General features: G+C 52.4%; 1 protein-coding gene across 1 annotated transcript in view; it reads left to right on the plus strand.

Moving 5' to 3' along the window:
* CRACR2A (calcium release activated channel regulator 2A) overlaps positions 1 to 12,933 on the plus strand; it is a 120,033-nt gene extending 107,100 nt beyond the window's left edge. The window contains exons 17-19 of the mRNA XM_033867174.2: positions 4,376 to 4,477; positions 6,728 to 6,804; positions 8,313 to 12,933. Of these exons, the coding sequence (XP_033723065.1) occupies positions 4,376 to 4,477; positions 6,728 to 6,804; positions 8,313 to 8,397 (264 nt within the window). The 3' untranslated portion in view covers positions 8,398 to 12,933. The remainder of the gene's footprint in view (positions 1 to 4,375; positions 4,478 to 6,727; positions 6,805 to 8,312) is intronic.
* The last annotated feature ends 10,493 nt before the right edge of the window (positions 12,934 to 23,426 follow it).

Below are 23,426 nucleotides of genomic sequence, written 5' to 3' on the forward strand. Positions count from 1 at the left end.
TGATTCTCCCGCCATTTAGCTTTCCTGTGCACGTCCAGGGAATCAAAGCAGTTAGACCTTCCTACCGACTCAGCACCCCCCACTCTCCTGACCACCACATCTCGGCTGCGTGGTGCTGGTTTAACCAGTCCAATCTAGAGGAGAAACTGGTCAGGCTCTAAGGGCCCCATGTTTAGACCGTGAGGCACCCTGGACATCTGAAGACTTTGGGGCCTGTGTCAGGTAGAGAAGATAGGATATGGTACAAGCCCGATGGGCTGGTATTCCTCCCGAATCCAGATGTTTGGTCCGCACTGTCTGCAGTCCTGGCGTGTTAACTTCTCGTCTGGATCTTTCTGTCGTCCCCAGGAGCACTGTCCTGTTAGGCCTGTACATCAAGGAAGTGGCATCTGACCCAAGTCATCAACCAGCAGGACCAGTGCCTCTGAGCCAGAAAAAACCATGGAGATTAATCTCACGCAGCCTCTTGTTTTATAGCTCTGCAGCTTTCCTCTCCCTTCCTGGACGGCTGACTGGCTCTCACTCTGTGATCTTTGCCACCGGTGACAATGTACAGCACACGGCAAAAAACAGCGGTTTGATTTTCCTTTTCCCCACGTTCCGAGCTGAGCTCAAAGTGCTGGCGGTTGAGAACGAACTACGCAAATAAACCTTGTTTTGACTCATCGTCCGGGGGGGCGGATAAATATGGAAACCCCCAATATATAATTTTACAGTCATTTTCTTCTGAGCATAAATGCATGCTTTAATGTGCTGAGAAATTTTTTTGTTCTGCCTCTGGAGAAATAGCAGCACTAAGTGCTTTTTCTTGCCTCCTAGCAAATAGATATTAACACACACGCACGCACGCGCACACGTGCACACGCACACGCGCACACGCACACGCACACACAGCAACCAACCAAATGCAACAGCTGCACGTCCTGAGCTGAAAGCCAGCCCTTGCTCTGAGTTGACAGCTTCTGTAAGCGAAAGTCAGAGACGGGGAATCTTTTGCATTTCAGCAAGTCTGTCTTCCACGAAGTTCAAGTTCAGAGAAAGGTAACTGAAGTGGTGGAAGGTGGAGAGACTTGCTTGTGTGTCAGACCAGCTCTGGAGCCCCCCTCACAGCTCAGGGAAGAGGGAGGGAAGAGAGGAGGGATCCGGGTGGGTCCCACGGAGAGACGTGGCAGAGCCAGACAGAGCCTGGGCCTCCTGCACAGAGCCTGTGCCCAGCCCGGGAGCTGCCCTCAGACCTGTCCCTCTGACCTGGTGTGCCCATGGGACTTCAGCAACATCTATAAAAATGTCTACAGGGCTTCCCTGGTGGCGCAGTGGTTGAGAGTCCACCTGCCGATGCAGGGGATGCGGGTTCGTGCCCCGGTCCGGGAAGATCCCACATGCCGCGGAGCGGCTGGGCCCGTGAGCCATGGCCGCTGAGCCTGCACGTCCGGAGCCTGTGCTCCGCAACGGGAGAGGCCACAACAGTGAGAGGCCCTCATACCGCAAAAAAAAATGTCTACAGACGTTGGGTGGCCTTAGACTTAGTCACCAAAGGAGGTGCCCTTTGGACTTTTAAAAGTAAGTGTGGCTTCATGTGGTGGATAATTATGAGCCCCTTTGTCCAAGCAGCGGACAGGCCAACACCCTCGTTAAGTAGGTGAATGATGTAAAGTGTAGGCAAAAAGCTCACGTCTCGAGGTTCAAGTCGGAGAGGACCATGAAGCCCCCAGCCCAGCCCCAGTGCCTCCTGTGTCAAAGGGTGACCTGGGGCCGTGGTGAGGGTGCCTGGCTGCCAGCAACGGGTAGCACACGCCCTGGCCTTATGTGTGTTCTCACTTATTTTTGCCACGTCTTTGGAGATAGGCCTGATTCTCCTACATCAGCACAGGCCAGGGCCCTGGGAGGGGAAACGAGGGGTCCAGAGAGTCTGTATAAGAGGGGAACACTGCAAAGGGCAGAAAACCACCGCTCCAGCTGGGGCCTGAGCTTTTTTTTCCTGCTCCTTCTAAGCTCTTTTATTTTTATTTTCTTAGCCAGGAAGCACTTTAGGAAGGAAGACTGCCTCTCCTTTTCCAAGAGGCAGCCCGGCTGCTCATGGTGCGGGGCCCAGATGCTGGGCTGACTGTTCCTACCTCATCCTATTTGGTCGTTCAGGACCTGGCATCCCCTTTACAAGGGAGGAACAAGCCATCGCCCGTAACAAGTAATACCAGGTTCCAGGCTAGAATCCCACCCTGGGATTTCAAGTCTGATGCTCTTATTTTCAGAGCATTTCCATGTCAAGAAATCCCACCAGCCTTAGTCATTCCTCACACATCAATCTACAAATATCTCTCGCGCGCGTGTGCTGCAAATAGCAAGTCTTCTGGCCCACATTCCTGATTCTTCCCCTTTTCTTCCTTTTCTGTGAAAAACTCTTCACGCAAGTTTCTGCGGCACAGCACAGGTGGGGAGCAGGGTATTCCCAGTACCCGCAGTCCGGTTAAGAGGGAGCCTTATGATCCACGCACATAGCCATCAGTGGGTTTCTTACTTGCAGATAACTGGAATGTGGCCAAGTCTACCCAACACATCCACCACCATGTGCGTAAGTCAATCTACTGCTGAGGGCACTGTACGATCTTGGGCCTCTGAGTCATCGTCACGAATGTTCATTACCATGTCACCACGAATATGTGGAAATACTGCCTTTAGAGAGTTCCGGTTAATGAGACACTAAATAGCAGAGAGGTCATTGGAAATAGTAGTTCAGAGCGAAGGATTAGAGAAAGGTGGCCCCGTGCACTAAAGGGTGGGTGCTCAGAGCGCTGACTTCGCCGGGTGCTCCTGGATTCTCTGAGCTTTAACGTTCTCATTTAATACGTGAGAGGCTTTTCACTACTGAACTACAATAAAAATGAATGTGATGGGCTTCCCTGGTGGCGCAGTGGCTGGGAGTCCGCCTGCCGATGCAGGGGACGCGGGTTCGTGCCCCGATCAGGGAAGATCCCACGTGCCGCACCGCGGCTGGGCCCGTGAGCCATGGCCGCTGAGCCTGCGCGTCCGGAGCCTGTGCTCCGCAACGGGAGAGGCCACGGCAGGGAGAGGCCCGCGTACCGCAAAAAAAATAAAATAAAAAAAAATGAATGTGTAGATTGAGGAACCACGGACGCTTCATTTCGAATGTGATGCTATTTAAACCCAAAACAGGTGACCTGTCAGACGGACCATGGACATTTATTTGATGGGGTCTAGGGTAAAGCAGACGAACTGTTGGCGAAAGTAGCCACCGGCAGGCTTCTGGTGTCCCACGGCCTTCTCTACTTAGTGAAACAGAGCTGCAGTGAATAACTATTTATTACCAAATTATGATTAAAAGCCCCTAATTAAATATCTCACAAAGCAAAAATAACCTGCGTAAATGTGAACATTACCATATTGACTCACTCAGTAGCTATGCGTCCTGGGCCCTTGGGGTGCAAAGACCCTGGGGTGCAGGGACCCTGGTGTGTAGGGACCCTGGGATGTAGGGACCCTGGGATGTAGGGACCCTGGTGTGTAGGGACCCTGGGATATAGGGACTCTGGGGTGTAGGGACCCTGGGATGCAGGGACCCTGGGGTGCAGGGACCTTGGGGTGCAAAGACCCTAGGGTTCAGGGGCCCTGGGTGCAGACACCCTGGGGTGCAGGCCCCTGGCTGATATGACACAGGACAGCCCCTGGAGGAGTAAGTAGGGTTGAGCCCTGGAATAAACCTGTCCTTCTGGCCCATGAAGTGCGACTGCTGTGGCTCCCGTTCTTGCAGATCAGGGCTCCTTCAGAGCCAGGGCACCCAGGACAGGGGTCCCCATGGGGTGACCTCCAGGGAGGCACATGACAGTCACGGATCACGTGCTGTGGACCCAAGACCGTGACTCGGATGTGGACCCAGCCCTCGGGGAGCTACGTGCCCAGTTCAAGGCCGCCAGAGGTACACTGCTGACCGTGCAGCCCCTGGGCCTCCTCAAAAGCCCCTTGAGCAACTCCTTGTTCACTCTGGTCACATCGATCAAGTCTGATCACCTGGGGACGCCCTCGGGGGCTCCGTACGGACACCTATTGTACCAGCGCCAGCTGTGCCCTAGCCTGCTCCCAGTGCCAGGTCACGGGGAGCGGGGTAAAGGGGGGGTCCCTGCACTGAGAGGGCTGGGAGGCACCCAGAGGCAGCCTTGAGCACCTTGCAGAAGCCCGGCAAACTGGGGCTCTGGGAGATGGTGGTCCCCTCTGTGCTTTGGGGTGACTCTGCTACCACCAGCCTTCGTGGCAGCAGTGGGTTCGCAAGCTAGTTTGTGTCTTTGCAGCCAGTGTTTCCACCTGCCCTTCCCGGTTCTCCTTAAGGATGCTTCTCTCAGTTGGGGGATTATCTGTTCCGCAGGAAGCTGTGGGAGACCGCATTCCCGTTCTTCTGCTGGGCAACAAAGTTGACAACGAGAAGGAGCGGGAAGTGCCGCGGGGCCTGGGAGAGCAGCTGGCCCAGGTGAGGGGCGCGCATCCCCGTCTCTCTGGACAGGGAGGGACCCCGAGGGGAGTCGGGCATGCACCCCAGAGGAGAGCAGCTGGCCCAGGTGAGGGGCGAGCATCCCCGTCTCTCTGGACAGGGAGGGACCCCAAGGGGAGTCGGGCATGCACCCCAGAGCCGGAGTGGGAACCTTCTCTGGGAGCCCCCTGTGAAGTCAGCAGTCGGGCTGGGTGGTGTCCTGGCATCGTGGGGCTGGTCCAGCTGCCGCACGTGGAAGTTTCCGCAGAGAACTTGACTCAGGTGTGGGGAATTTCCCAGATTCTCTTCCTTGGAACTCAGAACTATGAATCCTCAGATAGTAGGAGGTTACTTATTTCAGTCCCCCAGCTGATCCTTGAATCCCATCATCTGTGTTTCCCTACTTGGTTGCCTTCAGGGATGAAACACTCACTGCCTGTCGGGCAGCGTGCTCTTCCTTGGGCAGCTCTGTTAGAGCATCCATCCTTCCTACCGAGACTGAGCGTCCAAGCTGCAAACTCCAGATAAATTCAGGGCGGGCACTGCAAAGCCAGCCATTAAAATGAGCATCGACCCTCTTGCCCAAGCAGGGAACTGTCGCAGCGTGATGGCAATCAGGCAGCAACAAAAGCCATGCTCGCTCCTTGCTTCCTCTACTGCTTCAGAGTGGTTTTTGGGGAACTGTGTGTCTGGGGAGATAGGGCTTCCCAGCCCCAGGATTCCATAATTCTCCGTGTGCTTTGCTCCAGACAGGGACTCAGGACCTCAGAGGCTAGGAAAGCAGGCACAGGTGGTGAAACTCAAGGGAAAAAGGAAGAAGAGAGTCCCACAGCTGCATGTCCATGGGCTGCATCCACAATTCCCAGTCCAAGGAGCTCTGAGCACAGAGGTTTTTGCATTGCGTTTGGCAGAAAAATCCTGACCGGAACCGATGTGAGGCTATTTATGGGTTTTGTTTACCTCACTTTGAATAAATATTCAAATATTTCACTGAAGAATTATTAATATATTTGATTATAGCCTGCTATCCCAGATCCACAGAGGCTATTATATAATATGTATTATAGACAAGTATTCACTTTCTAAAACTCAAAAATTCTGGATTCCAAAATGCATCTGGATCCAAGGTTTTTGATTAAGGAAGTGCAGACCTGTGTTTTTAGTTTGTCATCCCATTTTCTTTTCTTTTCTTTCTTTCTTTCTTTTTCTGTCTTTCTGTCTTTCTGTCTTTCTCTCTTTCTCTCTTCCTTTCTAGTGGAAAAAAACCCTGTGGCTCCGAGAAGTTAAGTGATTTATTCAAATTCTCACCCGGCCCCAGGGGTGGGGTCAGGACTCGAAGCTGGAAGGCAAATCACGTCTCCCAGTTCTAGGTCCTGCGTGCTGCCCGCACCCACACAAAGCCTTAAACCTTCCACAGATGGAAGGGGAGTCAGGGCCCAACCGAGGCGTGCAGGGACCAGACCAGGTGAAGGCAGAGGATGGAGCTGGGCCAGCGTTCGCGGGGCCTCCTGATCTGCAACCACAGAAGTGTCTGCACTCAGCTACCCGACCCCCCCAGGGCGTCAGCCTCCAGGGCTCATGCCAGATGCCATTAGCATTGTCATTAAGGAAGCAGGAAACCTATTAATGGGAGTGACAAGTGGAATAAGATGGGCCTTGGCCACGACACCCCTACCTCCACTCTCACAGTCCAGCTTCTGCCTAGCAAAGTGATGGACAATTGTCCTGTGGAGCCAGTGCGGATGGCGCGGGCAGCGGCGTATTAATTAACTGGTGTATGAATTAACTGTGCCCGTGTCCTGGGGAAAGCAGGCTGCTGGGAGCCCCGCTGTGACCCAAACAGGCCCACCCGCCATTCATACCCTCCTGAGCCTCAGTTTCCCTGCCTGTAAAGTGGGATGGATGTTGCCCACCCTGGCCTCTGTGTCTCGGCCTGCATCACAGGCTGGTGTGAAAAGAAAGGAGCCCGTACATCCCGGAGAGCAATTCCAGAAAGTGTAAAACACGAAGGCAGCAGTGTAGGTCCTATTGTTTTATAGTTGTTACGGCTCCCCTGAGAGATAGTTCCAGAGCCTGCATCAGTCAGGGAGCAGGAGGGACAGAAATCAACCTGGTACAGAGTGGGGAGGGGATGACACAAGGAAGTGAGGGTGTGGTAAGTGCAGAGGGGCATTCTCCCATGCCCCCCATGGCTCCCTCCAGCCCCCGCCCCCCATATTCTCCTTCATGCCCTCTGTTCTCTGATTCCAGGAGCACAACCTGATCTTCTACGAATGCAGTGCCTATTCCGGTCACAACACCCAAGAGTCCGTGCTCCATCTGGCCAGGTAAAGGGACACCACTCAGCCGGTCCCTCTGTCCATCTGAGCCATCTGGGTAGAGCGGCTGGAGGCCTAGGCCTTTGTGTGGGACCCCAGGGGTGAGGGACAGCCCCCCGAAACACAGTGACAAAGAGAAAGCCTCGTTGCCTGTCACCCCGCCCGCCCCCCAACTGCAGTCTTCTGAGCCGTAAAGCCTGCCTTCTTCCCAGCGATCCTCTATTGAAATGCAAATCCTCCTGGGAAGGGTCAGATCAGAGGCCCCTCGATGCTGGCTACTATTTTAGCAGGGATTAGTTGGCAGCCAGCTGGGTTATACCGTGGGCTCCTGGGGGAGGGGGAGGGGAACCCAAGGAGAGGGGCTGCGGTGGGGGACACAGAGGCACCCGAGAGGACAGCACTCAAAAGATCAGCCCCACTCTGCCTACACTGAGGGTAAAGAAACAGAACCACACAAGCCCCATCTCAATCCTTGGGCAATTCACTCGTTCATCCATCTAGGCATCCATCCACCCCTCCCTCCATCTATCCATCCCTCCCTCCATCCACCCCTCCATCCATCTGTCCCTCCACCCCTCCCTCCATCCATCCATCTATCCATCCACCCCTCCATCCATCTGTCCATCCCTCCCCCCATCCATCTGTCCACCCCTCCCTCCATCCACCCCTCCATCCATCTATCCATCCCTCCCTCCATCCATCTGTCCATCCATCCAGCCGGCAAATACTGACTAGCGCTCATTTTGTGCTCAGCCTTCACCTTGGGGCATCTAAAAAATATTTTTATTTGAGTAACTAAGAGCTCAGGACAACTTCTTCAATGCACTGGAGAGGCGCTGGGGTTATGGAAGACGTAGGGAGCTATGGGGAAAATTCTAGGGTTTTCTCTGCCACTGATTCCCGGGGCAAGTCACCCTGCCTTTCTGAGCTTTGCCCCCAGCATAGGAACATCCATCGTATTTTCCCTGCCCACTCAAGGGTTGTGAAAATCAGAAGACATGCTTCAGGTGAAAGCTCTTGGAAGGTATAAAGCAGGGATAAGATACTTAATGCTATTTTTAATCCTTCACCTCTTATAGTTAATCTGGAGCTGTGCTCATGCGGGAAGCCCCACCATAAAGTTAATAACCAATAAATATAATTTCTGAGCCTCTGCTGTGTGCTGGGTACTGTGATAGGCTGCAGAGACAAAAGATACAGTCTCTGCCATCAGCCTCACCCTCTGCTGAGGGAGCCAGCACAGAAGCAGGGCATTACACCCAGTGATGGGGCTATAATGGAGAAAGGATCCACATGCTATCAGAGCATCAGGGGAGACTTCCTGGAGGAGGTGTCATGAAGGACGCATATTGACTACACTCTGGCTTTACAAATTATAGTCGTGCACCTGTGCTCGCCGGGGGAGACTTGGAGGACTCTCTGATGCTCTGGGGAGGGTGGGTCCCTCCTCATGACCCTGTAACCTGAGGTGCCTAGCAGCTTCTCTGCTGCTGACACTCTACCTTCCCCTCTCCCAGGATCCTCAAGGAACAAGAAGACACAGTGAGGGAGGACACCATTCAGATTGACCGCCCCGCCAAGAAGAAAGCCTGCTGCGGCTGATACAGGTCCCCTAGGACTCCCACCCAGGCCTGAGGCCACAGGGCCTACCCTGCCTCCTGCACAGATGCCCTCACCAGGGCCCACCCAGACCTTTATCCTTGTCAGCGATGTCCCCCACCCCAAAGGAAGGAAAACACATCCCGTCAGGAAAGCTGCTCTTGGAGCCTCTTGGGGTCTTTCTCCCCCTTCTCTGTCTAGACCCAGTTGCCTATTCCTTTCTTGTTTCTCCCCCCAGCTTGGTTTCCTGGGGAGACAACAGATGGGCTTTTCCAGAGAAGCCACCACGTGCCTTTCCCACCTCCCTTCTCGCCCCCTGCCCTTAGGAGCCTCGGCACTGAGGTTGCCATGGCAACTAAGCAAGGCAGACTTGCTGCTTCCTGTAGGCCAAAGCCACAGCACTGGGGCAGCTGGTCTGGCCTCGGAGCCTGTTCTCTGGATGGCAGTGGGATACCCTTGGCAGGTGCTTCGTGGACGTCGAGATGCCCGCGGGTGTTGAGAAGAGCACACTGGGGCACCTGCATCCTGTTCCAGCCTCTCCCCGCGCTGGTCCTGCTCCTTCCCAAGCTCCCGGGCCCCTCCTCTCTCAGCAGCCACCATGCCTCCAGTGTTTGTCCCCTGGGGTTCTCTGAAGCCACGCCTTCCAAAACCCACAGTCTTTGCTCCCCGCCGCCCACCCAGACCCCTGACGCCAAGCTGGAGCGTGGGTGATAAATGTGCGCCTGGGGTCAGCGAGTGGCTTCTAACTGCTTGACTTTGACTAGGAGACGAAAAGAAAACCAGGGCAACAAAGCCATCTGTTGCTGAACAGAGAGGCCATGTCTGAGGGTATAAATAAGGGTATGTAGCTATGTAAGAGCCATCTTCTAAATGTTTCTCAAAATAGCTCTTCAAAATTCGTACATGATGATTAACAGGGCAGATTGACAGGCGAGCAGGGAGGCCCAACACCAGGTCCGCAGTTACTGATATCACTTTATGTTACTTTTTTCTAGAAGGCTCTATTTTCTTTTTAAAGTGTGGCTGTGATGTTGACATTTTGCTGGGGTCTGAGCGTGAACAGAGGGTAGCTGCCGGCCTTGGCACCCCTGTGAGGGCCCCGGCACAGGGCACTTGGATGGAGGGGACTGATCTGGGCCCGTGTGGGGGCCCGTCCGCTAGGTGGTGAGGTCCCAACCCCTGGCAGCGCTCCAGCGTCACTGGCTGGTGTCCAGGGGGTTGGCAAGGGCACTCTTGCCCCGGCTGGGAGTTTGAATGCAATGATCATAAATATCACTGCCTATGACCATTCTAGGGCTAGACCCAGGCCCCCCGTAGGAAACTGGGTGATGTCCATGTGCGGTGGGGCATGCAGGAAGGAAGGGAGCAGAGAGTATCCACGGGCCTCCAAGAAGGTGATTCAAGACACCTGCACACAGCCAGCCCGACCGCGGGGCGGGAGGGAAAGCCACTGGCCAGAGCTCCCAAGGGTATTCCTGTGGCCTCTTTCCCAAACCAGCCTCAGGGTCAGAGCCCATGGGCCACAAGCAAGCGGCAGCCGCCGCGTGCAGACTTTCTCTCTCGTCCAGCCTTCGTAGGCCCCTGGGAGCCCACAGAAGTGGGGGACAAAGCCAGCACTGGGCACCAGGAGGTGCCCAGGACCCTGGGCAAGCCTGCTCCCTCCCGGGCCCCCGTCGCATCAGTAAAATAAGGGGTGGGCTGTTTCACGCTTCAGGTTCTTCCTGTTCAGAGGGCTTGTGTCTAACTTATGCTGGCCCCCAGTCCGGGTGTGCAGGGACCCACAGGCAGCTCCTTTCCCTAAGAGAGGGCACTGCTGATGGTCTCATAGTGGGACGGGTCACCCAGAAGTGGCTCTCCAATGTCAGTGTGTGCATGTGGAGGGCAGGTAGAAGAGAGGGGACAGCGTGGAGAAAGTGAACAAGCTCTCCCACTTCTGACAAAAAACAGAGACGTCAACGGGACTCATGGGGCCAGCAGGCTGTAGCCGGGGCTCCCTGAGTACCCAGACAGTAGTCCCTGGCTTGGGTTTCGAGCAGGGTGGGCTGGCCCTAGTGCCTGGCCTTCCGGCATGTTGGGCAAATCCCCACGAACCCGCAAAGATCCAGGCAGAAAGAGGGGCAGGAAGGGTCGTTAGGCCTCTGCTGCTTCCTTCTCCAGCCCCACCTGAAAAAACAATGGCAGAGAGGGACCTCAGAGAGACTCTCAGACGTTCTGTGTCCCTGGGTCAGCTGCCCCTTCCCTCCCTATTCCTTTGAAGCAACCCCAGTGGCCGCCAGCCCGGCCCAGAGCCTAGCACAGTGTGTCAGAAAAGCCTCCTAGCTCCACCCCCTTGCTGCTGGCATGACCCTGAGCAAGTCCCTTAAGCAGGTTTCCTGTCTGTCTGTAGACGGGAGGTTTCCATGTCTACCTCACAGGGATGTTTAGGGATCACGGGAGGCAGTGCGTGTGAAGTGCCCAGGACACATAGGTGCTGACAAGGAGGGGCTGTGGTCATGGTCAAGGTCGAGTTTCTGCCCAGACCCCTTGCCTTGCCTCAGTTTCAGGTTGAGCAGCAGCTAACACTAAGCGTCCTCCCGTAACTGGGAAGTGCACGGACACCACCTCGTTTGTGCGCCTGCTCGTCCAGCCCATCCCCCCGGCTTCTGAGCTTGTGTCCAGCGCTGCCTCTTGGCCCTGCCCATCTTTGTCCTGCGGGTTTCCTGGTTCTCCAGTCGGGCCCACGTCCCACCACTCTCCCTCCCTGCCGTGGTGCTCCCGGACTCAGCCCGTTCCCGGTGCTTACGCAGGGATGCCCTGTGCTCGTCGGCATCCCTGGCCCCATGCTCGCTCCCCGATTCTGATTCCTTGGGCTTCTCCCGGGTCTGCTGCTGCCTTCACCCTGAGTGGCCCCCACGAGCTCCACCACCACACCGACAGCCCTGTCGCTTTGCTCTTTGTCCCGCACTTATTTCCCCTCACAGCCCCTCTGGGGTCTTTTCTGCTTCTCTGTGATACCCCGACTTTCTCCCACTCTCCCCGCCCTGTACTCTTTCCCCAGTGTTCATACCTCTGCCCAATCTTGGAGTCCCCTCCCCGCTTCTCTCCCCCAGGCCCACAGGCGGCGTCTGCATCCTCCATCATAAATGGCTCAACCCTTTGTCTCTGTCATGAGGGGTCACTGCTCCAAAGGGTCTTAAACCAATTTCAGCTAAGGTGTTAATGCCAGTGGTGTTCAGGGCCATATTGATACTTTAACAAAGAACTCTAAAGGAGAGAAAACTTTAACTCGAAGGAATAAATCCTTAGTGCTAGACTATTAAGCACCCTAATGAGTCATGGGGGTCAAATATTTAGGAGAGAGCTGCTTCTCCTGTATCCTCTTAAAGATCTGTTTGCTTCATGTACTTTGGGGCTCTATTTCTAAGTTCTTGTATATTTTAAAAAAATGTTTATTGGAGTATATAGTTGATTTAAAATGTTGTGTTAGTTTCTGTTATACAGTAAAGTGAATCAGTTATACCTATACATATATCCACTCTTTTTTAGGTTATTTTTCCATATAGGTCTTTACAGAGTATTGAGTGAGTTCCTTGTGCTCTACAGTAGGTCCTTAGTAGTTATCTATTTTATATATAGTAGTGTGTATATGTCAATCCCAGTCTCCTGATTTATCCCTCCCTTGGTAACCATAAGTTTGTTTTCTACATCTGTAACTCTATTTCTGTTTTGTAAGTAAGTTCATTGGTACTCTTTTTTTCAGAATCCACATATAAGCGATATTATATGATGTTTGTCTTTCTCTGGCTGACTTACTTCACTCACTTGTATGTCTATAATTGTATCTCTTCTTGAGGAATTGACCCTTTATCATCATAAAATGTGCTTCTTTGTCTTTAGTCACAATTTTTGCCTTAAAGTCTATTTTGTCTGATGTTAGTACAGCCACTCCAGCTCTTTTGGTTGATACATCTTCCGCATGGTATATCTTCTCTACCCTTTTACCTTCAACCTATTTGTGCCTTTGAATCTAAAGTGGTTCTCTTGTAGACAGCGTGTAGCTGGATCACGTTTTTAAATCTTTTCTTCCAGTCTCTGCTTTTTAATTGGAAAGTTTAATCTGTTTATATTTAATGTGATGGGTAAAGTATGATTTGTGTCAGCCACTTTGCTATTTCTTTTCTGTATTTCATATGTCCTTTTTGTTCCTCTATTCCTCCACTACTGCCTTCTTTTGTTGTTTGTATTAGTTATTTTCTACTATACAACTGTAATTCTCTTGTAATTTTATTTACTATGTATAATTTATTTGTTTTCTTGGTGGTTGCCCTGGGGGTCACCATTAATATCTCAATTTACAACAGTTTGGATTAATAATGACTTAATTCCAATAGTATAAAAAATTTGTTCCTGTATAGTTTCCATTCCCCCCTCCCTGTTATTATTATAAATTACATCTTTATACATTTTATGCCCATCAACATAGATTTGTATTTATTGCTTTATGCAGTTGTCTTTTAAGTCAGTAGAAAGGAGTTACAAATAAAAAATACATTTATAGCATCTTAATTTATTTATGTAATTTTACCAGTGCTCTTTATTTTTTCATGTTGACTGAAGTTGCTATTTAGTGTCCTTTTAGTTCAGTAGTATTTCTTGTAGGGCAGGTCTGCTAGAGACGAACTCTCTCAATTTTGTTTATCTGGAAATGTCTTAATTTATCCTTTAGTTTTGAAAGATAGTTTTACCAGATATAGAACTTTTGACTGACAGGGTTTCTTCCCCGCCCCGGTCAGTACTTTGACTTTACCATCCCACTGTTTCTGGCCTCCATGGTTTCTAATGAGAAATTATCTGTTCATCTTATTGAGGATCCTCTGTATGCGATGAGTTGCTTCTTTCTTGCTGCTTTCAAAGTTCTTTGTCTTTGTTATCCAATGGTTTGATTTTTATGTGTCTAACAATAGATCCCTTTGAGTTTATCCTACTTGCCGTTCACTGAGCTTCTTGGGTGCATAAATTAATGGCTTTCATCAAATTTGGGGGGGGTTGGTTATTATTTCTTTAAATATTATTTTTGTTTCTCTCTCCCTTTCCTTCCTTATAGAACCTGACTGTGCATATGTTGGCATGCTTGATGGTGTCCCACAGGTTTCTGAGGCTCTGTTCATTTTTCTTTCTTTCTTTTTTATTTGTGTTCCTCAGACTGGATAATCTCAATTGCCTTATCTTCAAGCTCACTAATTCTTTCTTCTGCCTGCTCAGATATGCTGTTGGGACCCTCTAGTGAATTTTTCATTGTACTTCTAGTGAATTTTATTATTGTACTTATCAACTCCACAATTTCTGTTTGATTCTTTTTGATAATTTCTGTCTCTTTATTGATATTCTCTATTTGGTGAGACATTGTTCTCACACTTTCCTTTAGTTATTCAGACATGGTTTCCTTTAGGTCTTTGAACATATTTTAAATAGCTGGATTTAAAATTTCAAAGACCTCACGCTGGTAGCCCTCTGCCCTGTGCACAAATGAAGCTCTGCTTGCCATCCCTGCTTTCTTTCTCCCACTTCACACAACATAGCCAGGACTCTGGTCTCCTTCCTTAGCCCCATCCCAAACCTCCCCCCCAAAGTCTTTGTTCTCTTCTAGATTGGAGGAGGGACCTTAAAATCAGAAGTTGTTTAGATCTGAGAAACCCTCCCCTCCACCTTGAGCCTTTGGCTGCCCTGCTGAAGATGAGCCGCTCAAGGAGGTGTCCAGTTCCCTGGGGAAGTGAAGGAAGGCCAGAAATCCTCACGCAGTGTTCCCCCTCCTGCCAGGAATCCAGACATTCCACAAAACTTCACTCACAAGGGATAGGTGTGGGAAGACTGCAAATCAGAAGCTTATTTAAAAAGCAGTTTAATTACTTCAAAATACTGAAATCACAGTATATAAGCATACAAAAACCATGACTCAGCTGTCCTGTTGCTGACTGGCCCTAGGTTTCCTGCTATTTCTCCTCCTGTCATTCTGGGGAACAGAAAGTGGCTCTACAAATTCCAACCAATTCAGTCAAAATCCATACTCGTTAGTTATTCCCTCCCTCCTTATCCTGGGGTGTGTGTTGGTGGGGTGAGGATGATGCTGGTCGGCAGGATAGGGAGCTTTCTAGACCTCCCCACTTCCTAACTATGAATGTTTCTATTAATAGACATGCTAATTAGCAGCAGCAGTAACAAAGAACACCATAGCTCTACCTTTCACACAAATAGGGCACATAATCGAAGTGCTCTGTTTAGGAAGGACCCGAACGGTGTGTGGCAGAGGACCTGAGGTCAGTGTGGAGCCTGAGGAGCGCTCGTGAGGCTGGACCATTTATCATCCTTGGGCAGGACTGGGTCAGGTCCAGGGACTGATCCCCTGGCTTTATCAGGGCTCGGGCTCTGATCCAGAAGTGGTCATTGCAGGCCCTTGTCACAGCACTGGGAGATTCCACTCCCCCAAAATAAGGACTCCTAGGTCCAGTGAGGCCTGTGCTTTCACAATGATTATGACTGCACCCATCTGACCTATAAAAATACATACTACACATAAAAACACTGCCCTCCTAAGCAAAAATGCCCAAAGAACATGGAGAGAGGGGATGGAATCTTTTTTGACTCAGAAAGAAGAATTGAAACATGGTGCTCAAGGGGCATAAGAATGAGTTGGCGTCATGTGACTGTGGAAGTGGGGTTCAACGAGCAGGTGTAGAGCTAGGTCACGGGCAGAGGGTTGGGGTGATCCAACATGGCAGTCCATGGGTTGCCGGGCTGTTCTGTAAAGTTTGGGTGTGGGGTTTATCTATACACAGTGTCCACGGACCGCTCCCCTGAGGGACGAACATTCACCTCTGTCACCTCATTTTGGGCACAGTGTCTGGCCAGCAGTGTTTGCCTAAAGGTCCAGTTAAGAGCAGAGCATCGTGTGTCGAGAGCAAGGCCCACCACTCGGTGGATCACTCCGCTGGACCCCTGGACCCCTGTGGCCTAGTAGACCCATGGGGTTTGCCCGCTGGCTCCAATGAGGAGCTGCTTCCGGCTTTAACACAAAGTGCTGAGGGTCGTTCCAGCTGCTGCGGTTTGATTGCCTTTCAGACAGTGTGAGGCCCATCAAAGCCTCTGTCTCATTACCCTGCAGCCGCCGCGGCTCCCACTGGCAGCTCGACAGCTCAATCTGACTTGGGCTCCGTGCCTCTGAGCATTAAAAGATACTTCCCTGCCCGGCCCTCTTCTTTCCTGGTGTGGAACCAGCCACCTTCACCCAGGCGGTGCCTCTCCCAAAGGCTTTCTCTAGCCCCTAAAGACCTGTGCAGAGTGAGAACCTACATACAAGTTTGTGGCATTGGGCAGAACCTGGACCTGCCTGATGCTCTGAGCCCCAGCTTCCCAGGCTATAAAAGAGTTCTCTCTGCCCGACTACTGTCACCAGGCGTGTGTAGGTCAAATGAGAACCCTGGGGACAGGGCTTAGTCAACTGAAAATCTCTAGGCAAACTAGTTATCACATCTATCTCCTGTGAAGAGACCAGAGCAAAACACAATAGGCAAGAGAGAAAATCCTTCAAGTCTTGGCACTGGGAGCAGCTGGAGTCTCACGCAAGAGCATTTCCCATTTCCCTAGGCTAATAAAACAAGGAAAGCCTGCATTCCTCCAAGCTAGACACTTGGCCTAAGAACGCTCTGTACCTCCCCCGTCTGCGTTGAAGGTGGACAGGGGGGCCAGCATCCAGGCTCCAGGCTCCCCCGGGCAGGGTTCAGGTCTCGTTCACTTTTGTATTTACTAGGGCCTGGCACGTAACAGACACCGGAAGGGTGGATGGGCAGATTTAAGACTTTGACTACCACACTCCTGATCGAACCATCTCTACCCTCAGGGTTTATGAAACACTTTCACTTTGTGATGAGGCGTAAGTTGTGGCCTTGGGGGGCAGTGAGTGACGGCTGCACACACGGTTGTGACTGTACTTAATGCCTTGGAATTGTACATTTGAAAATGGTTCAAATTGTCACTGTATGCTGTGGCTATTTTCCCACAATGCATTTCTTGACCAAGCTCTTTCACAAACGTTTATGTTCCGTGAATGAGTGAAGGACGGATCCTCTTCGGTGCCACCACGGAGGCACTAAAACACCCGATGTTTGTGTGGGGCTGTGTCAGGAGATGAGGGAGCGGGAAAGGAAGACCAGCTCGCTGACAGCCCTTGAGCTTCAGGGCGCCGAGGGGAGGAAACACCTGGAAACCCACAACTATACATTGACGCATCATAAAACCGGGCTTCCCTGGTGGCGCAGTGGCTGAGAGTCCGCCTGCCGATGCAGGGGACACGGGTTCGTGCCCCGGTCCGGGAAGATCCCACATGCCGCGGAGCGGCTGGGCCCGTGAGCCATGGCCGCTGAGCCTGCGCATCCGGAGCCTGTGCTCCGCAACGGGAGAGGCCACAACAGTGAGAGGCCCGCGTACCGCAAAAAAAAAAACAACACCGGGACAACGACCCCAGGCTCCCCTCCCTGCAGGGCCCCAAGTGAACTCCCCCAGCCCACTCTGCCGGCCTTGCTGCCCCTGCCCACCTGTGCACACCCGTCTCTTTAGGAGTTTGGCGCCTCTCCCTGGAGACAAGCTCCTGGGGATGAGGGGACCTCCATACACCGAAGCCAACGGTAAGCATATCCTGGCCCCAGAGTAGGGGCCAGAGTGGGCTGGATGACAACAAAATTGAATGGCAGAGTCTTTTGTCGTTCCTGGAATTTTGTTGCATTGGAAAATATGCATTCCTACAACAGGAAATATGTTAATTTAGCACCCAGAAATATTTTGGTTTTGCAGAGATTTATGGGGTAAGTTTATGGGAAGGAGACTAGGCACTGGTACAGAAGCACTGGGCTGGGGGAGGGAGCTGAGTACCGTCTTCAGGGGTAAGGGGCTGACTTTGGCATCATGCCCAGAGGACAAGATTAGGACTAATCAACGCAGAGGACGGGGCTTTCACGTCATCCCAGGGAAGTTTACCCAGTGACTGCCGTCTAGCAAAGGAGCAGGCTGCCTCGTGAGGTACCGAGCTCTCCGACACTAGAGGCATTCAAGCAGATGTTGAGGTTCTGCTTTAAGGAATGCAGGTGAGAAATTACATACCATGAGCTGCCAGGCCCTCACCTCCAGCCCACTGACCCCAAGAGTCTAGGATTCTTCTGAGCTGAGGTCGAAGTGAGAGTATGTAGTATAAGTATGCGACAGGGGGTCACGATGGGTTAAACCAGGAGGCTCCCCTGGCCCAGGAGAATGTCGGGCCAGTTCACATCTCGAGTTCAGTTTCCCACTACCCCCTCCCCTCCCCCGCAGCCTGTGTTGCCCTCCCCCAGTCAGCAGGGAAAGCACCTGCCTAAAAGCACCACAGAGAGCCAGCCGTGCTCCTACAGCTTCCCTGGCGCAGGGAGAGGCGCTGGATCCTCGCCAGCGTCCTGCCAGCTCCTCCACCGTGGCAAGCGAAATTACCAGCTTCATACTGCAGATCTATTTAAGTCAGCCTTTCACGTCTGATGGATTTAAAAATATGCTAGAAGTCAGCATCTTGAATATAAGAAACACAAACAAGCAGATGAGGCTGCGTTTTCCTTCCTCTGTGCCAGCCCCGCCCTCTTTCCCTCCTCCCCGTCTCCTGTGCCCTCCCAGAGCAGTTTTCATTCATGAGGCCCATTTTCCCCCTCCCCACCCCTCCCCTTCTCTCAATGGCATGGAAGTCTGCAGCCTGAGCGGTGGCTGGGCGCCCCTGGGGTCTGGGTTCCCTCCTCAGCTCATAGGAGACAAGGGAGACCACCCCACGGGCATGCGGGGCGCCCTCACTCCCAGCTCAATCCCTGCCTGGCCAGGGGGTCATCTGCATTGGCCGTTGTGTGCAAATGCAGTGCCAGGCTGACCCCAGAGCTGGGCTCACCAAGCCCCCTCCTGTCCCAGATGAGGAGACTGCAGCCCACTTACCTGGCGGTCATGGCCAGCCTTCCCAAATCTCCGCGTTCTGTTTTCCAGGAAGGCTGTTTGCTCTCTCCAGAGCCCACAGCTCCCGCTAAGCCACCTGTGAGCACCTCCCAGGCTGCTGTCACAGCAGGGGTCACAGTCTGTGCCCAGACATTCTGGAGCCTTGGCCCACTTTGGTTGATCTAACCCAATTTTCTCCTGCTGTAATTTAAGCCATATTCCCTCTAATCTCTGAGCATCACCGCTTTGAGTCTTCATGAGCAGACCCGGCAGCATGTCCTCCACCTACAGGTAGGCGGCCAGGATTGCAGGGATTACAGTGGTAGAATCTGGAGAGCTGCTTTCCCAGAAACGACCCACCTACCGCTCCACCCCAGTTGCACAAGGAAGGTGAGGCTTCCAACTTGAGGTTCTCAGCTTTGGATGCCCATTGAATCACCTGGGGAGTTTTTGTTTATTTTTACTATTTTTTTGTTTGTTTATTCTCCTTTTACTTGTTTTATTTATTTTGTTATTTTAAAAAGTAATTTTAAAATAATTTTTTAAAAGATAATAATATTGTGCTCCTTTTGGGAGGGGTATTATTTGATGTCTCTTTAGTGTTTGAAAGTGTTCCTTTAATTTTGTTATTTTACTGATAATACATTGGTGGATTATTTCTTTCAACTCACTTGGTTGGTAAGTACCAAGAAAAAAAATAATACCAATCCTTGTATCATTGGACTCCCCCCACAAGAAATTCTTATTTAATTAGAAGTTAAAAGACCTTTTAAAAAATTGTTTACTATTACCAATATTAACAATGGCATGGAGTAGTAGAAAATGAAAAACCCACCTGTGTGTGAGCTCCTCCTCAGATCTGCTCTCTCGTGCCTCTGTCTCTACCCACAATCTTCCCTCTGTCTGGATTCCTTAAGGGCATTTCAAAGGTTTGCCTCTGTCCACACAGCTGGTCATGAGCGAAGCAGATGGCCTACCAGGGTTCTGAGACCTCCCCAGTACTGCAGACCCTCTCATTACCAGGCCTGGACAGCGGTCAGTGTAGGTGATCCCTACACTCAGGGGGAGAGTTGGGGCTCAGGTGCTGCACCCCATCATCCCGTGTCTGTTGGTCTATAGCACATACGCGAGCGCGCGTGCACACACACACAAACGCACGAATCCACACACTCCACCTATTCCAATTTCATCCCTGACTCCCTTCCCAGTCGTCCGACTATTACCGACCAGGGTTCTTGGCCTCCTTAATCAATCGAAATTGACCAGAGGCCAGACAGGAAATTCAGGCAAGGCTTTATTGGGGCCCCTGCTGAAGCCGGGGGGAGTGAGAACAAACGGCAGGTTCCCTTGCTTGCTGTGTCCCCGATGGGGGGCAAGCCTGTTTCCCATATGGGATGAATGGGATGAGGGTAGGGGTGTGTCTGGGGGTCAGGCCAGAGGGGTGGCTTAGGTGTTTCGCCCACTCCTTAGGTGGTGTTGTGTGCAGGGGGCATGCGCAGTACCCTGCTTTTGCTCCAGACTCCTCAAAAGTGGCGGGTTTTTTGGTCTCTTTGTATCTTTTGGTCCAGAATTTGCCCCAACTGAGCATGCACTGGTTATTTTTAGTCCCGTACAGTTTCTTTGTATTTTGTTGCTTAAGGAGAGATATGTCCAGGTGCAAGCATTGCAGCAAAGGGTACAAGGTCCCAGCAAAGGGTCCCAGGTCCCAGCCTGTCTCACTACCATGATGGCGTATACAAAGAATGTCACCTGCCATCTCAGTGAACAAAGGATATTGCGGCCATAAAGCTATCAGCCACTGCAGCCCAACTGAGGGGATCTCAGGACGGAGGAAAACAGGACACTGGCCTTAGATAATTAACTTACATGTCAAAGAAATGACTTCGATGAGCCCAGACTCTTGCCTCTTCCCTTACATAGAAAAGCACTAAGTTCATTAACTTGAGATGTCTGGTTTTGTCTTTTCTGCTCTTTTTTTGAGTTAGCAGTAATCTTTTGATGTTCCAGTTCCTGGTTTGGGGGTTTGTTTTGCAAAAATTCTTATATATCCTAGCTTCTCCCCTACCTCTTTGGAGTGGTCCCTCAGAGCCATCTGAGAGGCTGTCTCCCGGGCTTCAGTCCTCAGTAAGTCTGCCAAATAAAACATAATTCTCAACTTTTAGGTTGTGCTTTTTTTTTTTTTCAGTTGACAATAGCTTAAACTACTTTCCATGAAACTTTGCATACATGCCATCCTGCCAAGCAATACGCTACCCGGGGGCTCAGAGCCAGTGAAGGAGCTACTAGCAAAGAGGGGGCTGGAAGTGACAGACTCTGGGCAGATGCTGGCGGAGGGGAGAGGTGAGCAGGGTGAAGTTGCCCCTGGGTTTGCAGCGGGAGGATGGGTAGAGGCAGCCGGGTTCTAACACAGGATTTAATCAGGGTCTGAGGACTGAAGGATAAGGGGAAGGTGGGAGGGGAGCAGCCCGGCTGTCAGGAAGAGGAAGTGGTTTGGGGTCCAGCAGGGCTGGTGCAAGTCCCATGGACTGGAGCAGAGCGAGGGAGGAGGGCTCTGGGGCGGGGGACATAAGCAGAAGAGGCCGGAGCTCGAGAGCCTCCCTGAGCCTTCAAGGGGGTTTTAAATATCACCCGCCGGTGACAAGGAGCCACTGGAGGGTTTCGGCAGGGGAGCGGCGCTCAGATTTGCCATCGTGCTTGAAGAGGGTGGAGTGGAAGGATGAGGACAGGACTGGAGGCCGGAAGACAAGTTAGCATCTGTCACCCTGGTCCCGGAACACAACAGTGAGGGAGGCCAGGTGTGGTGAGGAGAGGGGAGGAAGGAAAACCTCAGAACGAACCAAGCTCAGCTCTCGCCGGGGTCCACATGTGTCCACCAGCCACCGTGCTGTCCGCCTTGGCCTTCCCAGGGTCCATGTGCGTCCAGGCTCCCCAGTACGTCCCCGCCCTGTACTTGAAGTCATTAAATCTCCAACTTAATTTGAATTTTTACTTGACATTTCTCCAACTAAATCCAGAGAGCCTTAGCAAAGGGGATTTCTCAGAATGAAGTTGGGGCTTAGGGATTACACACTGCAGACCTCAAGCCAGAAGAATTAAACTGTGTATCAGCCACTGCTTGGAATTCCCCAGGCCATAGTTCCCGCCACCATCGTGAGTAAACAAACCTAGCTGTGGTCTGTGGACTGGAAGAGAATAACAGAAAGCCCACAAGTACCTGGCACTTTGGAGCTTACAAGTCTCTTCTGTGACACCCTCTGTGGACCATTTTCTCTCTGTGGAAGCATGAGGAACTCCTCCAGAGCATGGCTGGGACTCATCCAACCCAGGACCTTAAGTCCGGGGCCAGGTCGCTGTTTAGATGTGATCGCATCTACTGGTCATCTCCCCCAGGCCTCCCCTGATCCCCGACGCCGGCCCGGTCCTACTTCCCCCTCTGGTCCCCTCCCCTTCTGCAGAAGCCCACCTCTCCAAAGGCCCACTCGTTAGGAGCACAGTAGGAGTGATGCTTGAAGGGGATCTAATCAGAGATAATCAATAGGCAACATTAGCAGAGCTGAATCAACACCCCACTGGGTGAGCGTCACCCAGCCCTGGCCAGCTGGCAGCCGTATCCTTAATTCCATTTCCGCTCAGTTATTAAAATGATTTTCCAAGAGATAGTCCCAGCTCAGCAGAGTCACAGACTCATAACGGAGCTGAGAGCCCGGAGGGACCTGGCAGCCTGGTCCCTACCGCCCACTCTGCTGCATGTTGGCAAAGTCGCCGTGATGTCGTGCTGCAGTCCTGGCGGGAACTTGTTTCCCCCTGCAGGCTTTATTTCTCGCCCTGACCCCTGACGGCCCAGCAGCCCCCACTAAAAAGTCTGGGGCAGGATCTCCTTGGAAAACTCTGAGTCCAGGGTCACAAAATAAGAGGCATAGAGTCGCAGAAGCAGGAAATCACAGCTTCGTCAGCTGGGTGGAGGCCTGGAGATGGTTCTAGGCTGGCACCTTCCTTGCATAGGTGAGAACAAACGCGGAGGCCTAGCAGGGAAACTGCTGACCTCAAGGCCGCGCGGCAGGTAGGTTCAAGGGCAGGAGCGTTGCGGTCAGAAGCCGTCCTCGGCCCATTCGGCAAATATTCCCCAGCACCCAGAAGACCTATGATGGGCGGGGTCTGTGCTCGACACAAGTGAGATGCAAACCCGCCCTCCAGGAGATCACCATCGAGGGAGGCACGAGAACAGACGCTGACAGTACAGCAGGGTACCACGCCTGGGCACACATCCGCCCAGAGATGCAGGGAGCCAGGCGGGGCTCCGCGGGGCTGTGTGTCCCAGCCCTGGAGGGGCTCAACTGGACCCAGGTCAGAGCCACAGCTGCAAACACAGTCATGACAGCAAACCCATGCCAGCTCCCCTCGTCCCGGGCACGGGTCCCACTCAGCTCCACCACTGTCCTCTGAGGAAGGTGACAGGTTACCTCCAGTGTGCAGGTAGAGAAAACGGGTGGAGAGGCTGCAGGTCACGCAGCCAGGAGGTTATGGGAGAATCGGGGTTTGAATGCGGTCCTCCAGCCCAGAGCGTGCACTCCACTGTGCCCAGGCTCCTCCCACGCGAGGGGACCGCGGGTCCTCCGCGACGACGCCGCGGGAGCCTCCCATCACAGGCAGGTGTGCGCTCTGGCTCCAACTCTGCACCACGTGGCGGGCGGCGTGCGTCCCATTTAACAGCCTGAGGTCCCCCAAGGCCGGGCCCTGCTCTGACTTCCCACCCCGTCTCTAGTCCGGGCATCCTCAAGCTTCCTTCCGAATCGTTTCCAGGCAACGGCGGATCCTGTGCCTTGTCCCCTTGGCCCCAGAAAGCAAGCACTCTGACCCATTGTGGGCAGAGACTCTGCCTGGAGGGGCTTCTCCCTCCCAGGGGCGCCTGCACATTCTTGCCTGGGACCCTCAGTTCTGAGACCAAGGAGCTACCGTCTCACTGCGCAGGATGCGTTCCCGGCCATCGAGTACTATCTCATCTAACCCTTGCCACAGTCTGGGACAGAGGTGTGATCATGATGCCAACTAACAGAGGAAGGTTT

Source organism: Tursiops truncatus, chromosome 11 (genome assembly GCF_011762595.2).
Source record: "Tursiops truncatus isolate mTurTru1 chromosome 11, mTurTru1.mat.Y, whole genome shotgun sequence".
NCBI lineage: Eukaryota > Metazoa > Chordata > Mammalia > Artiodactyla > Delphinidae > Tursiops > Tursiops truncatus.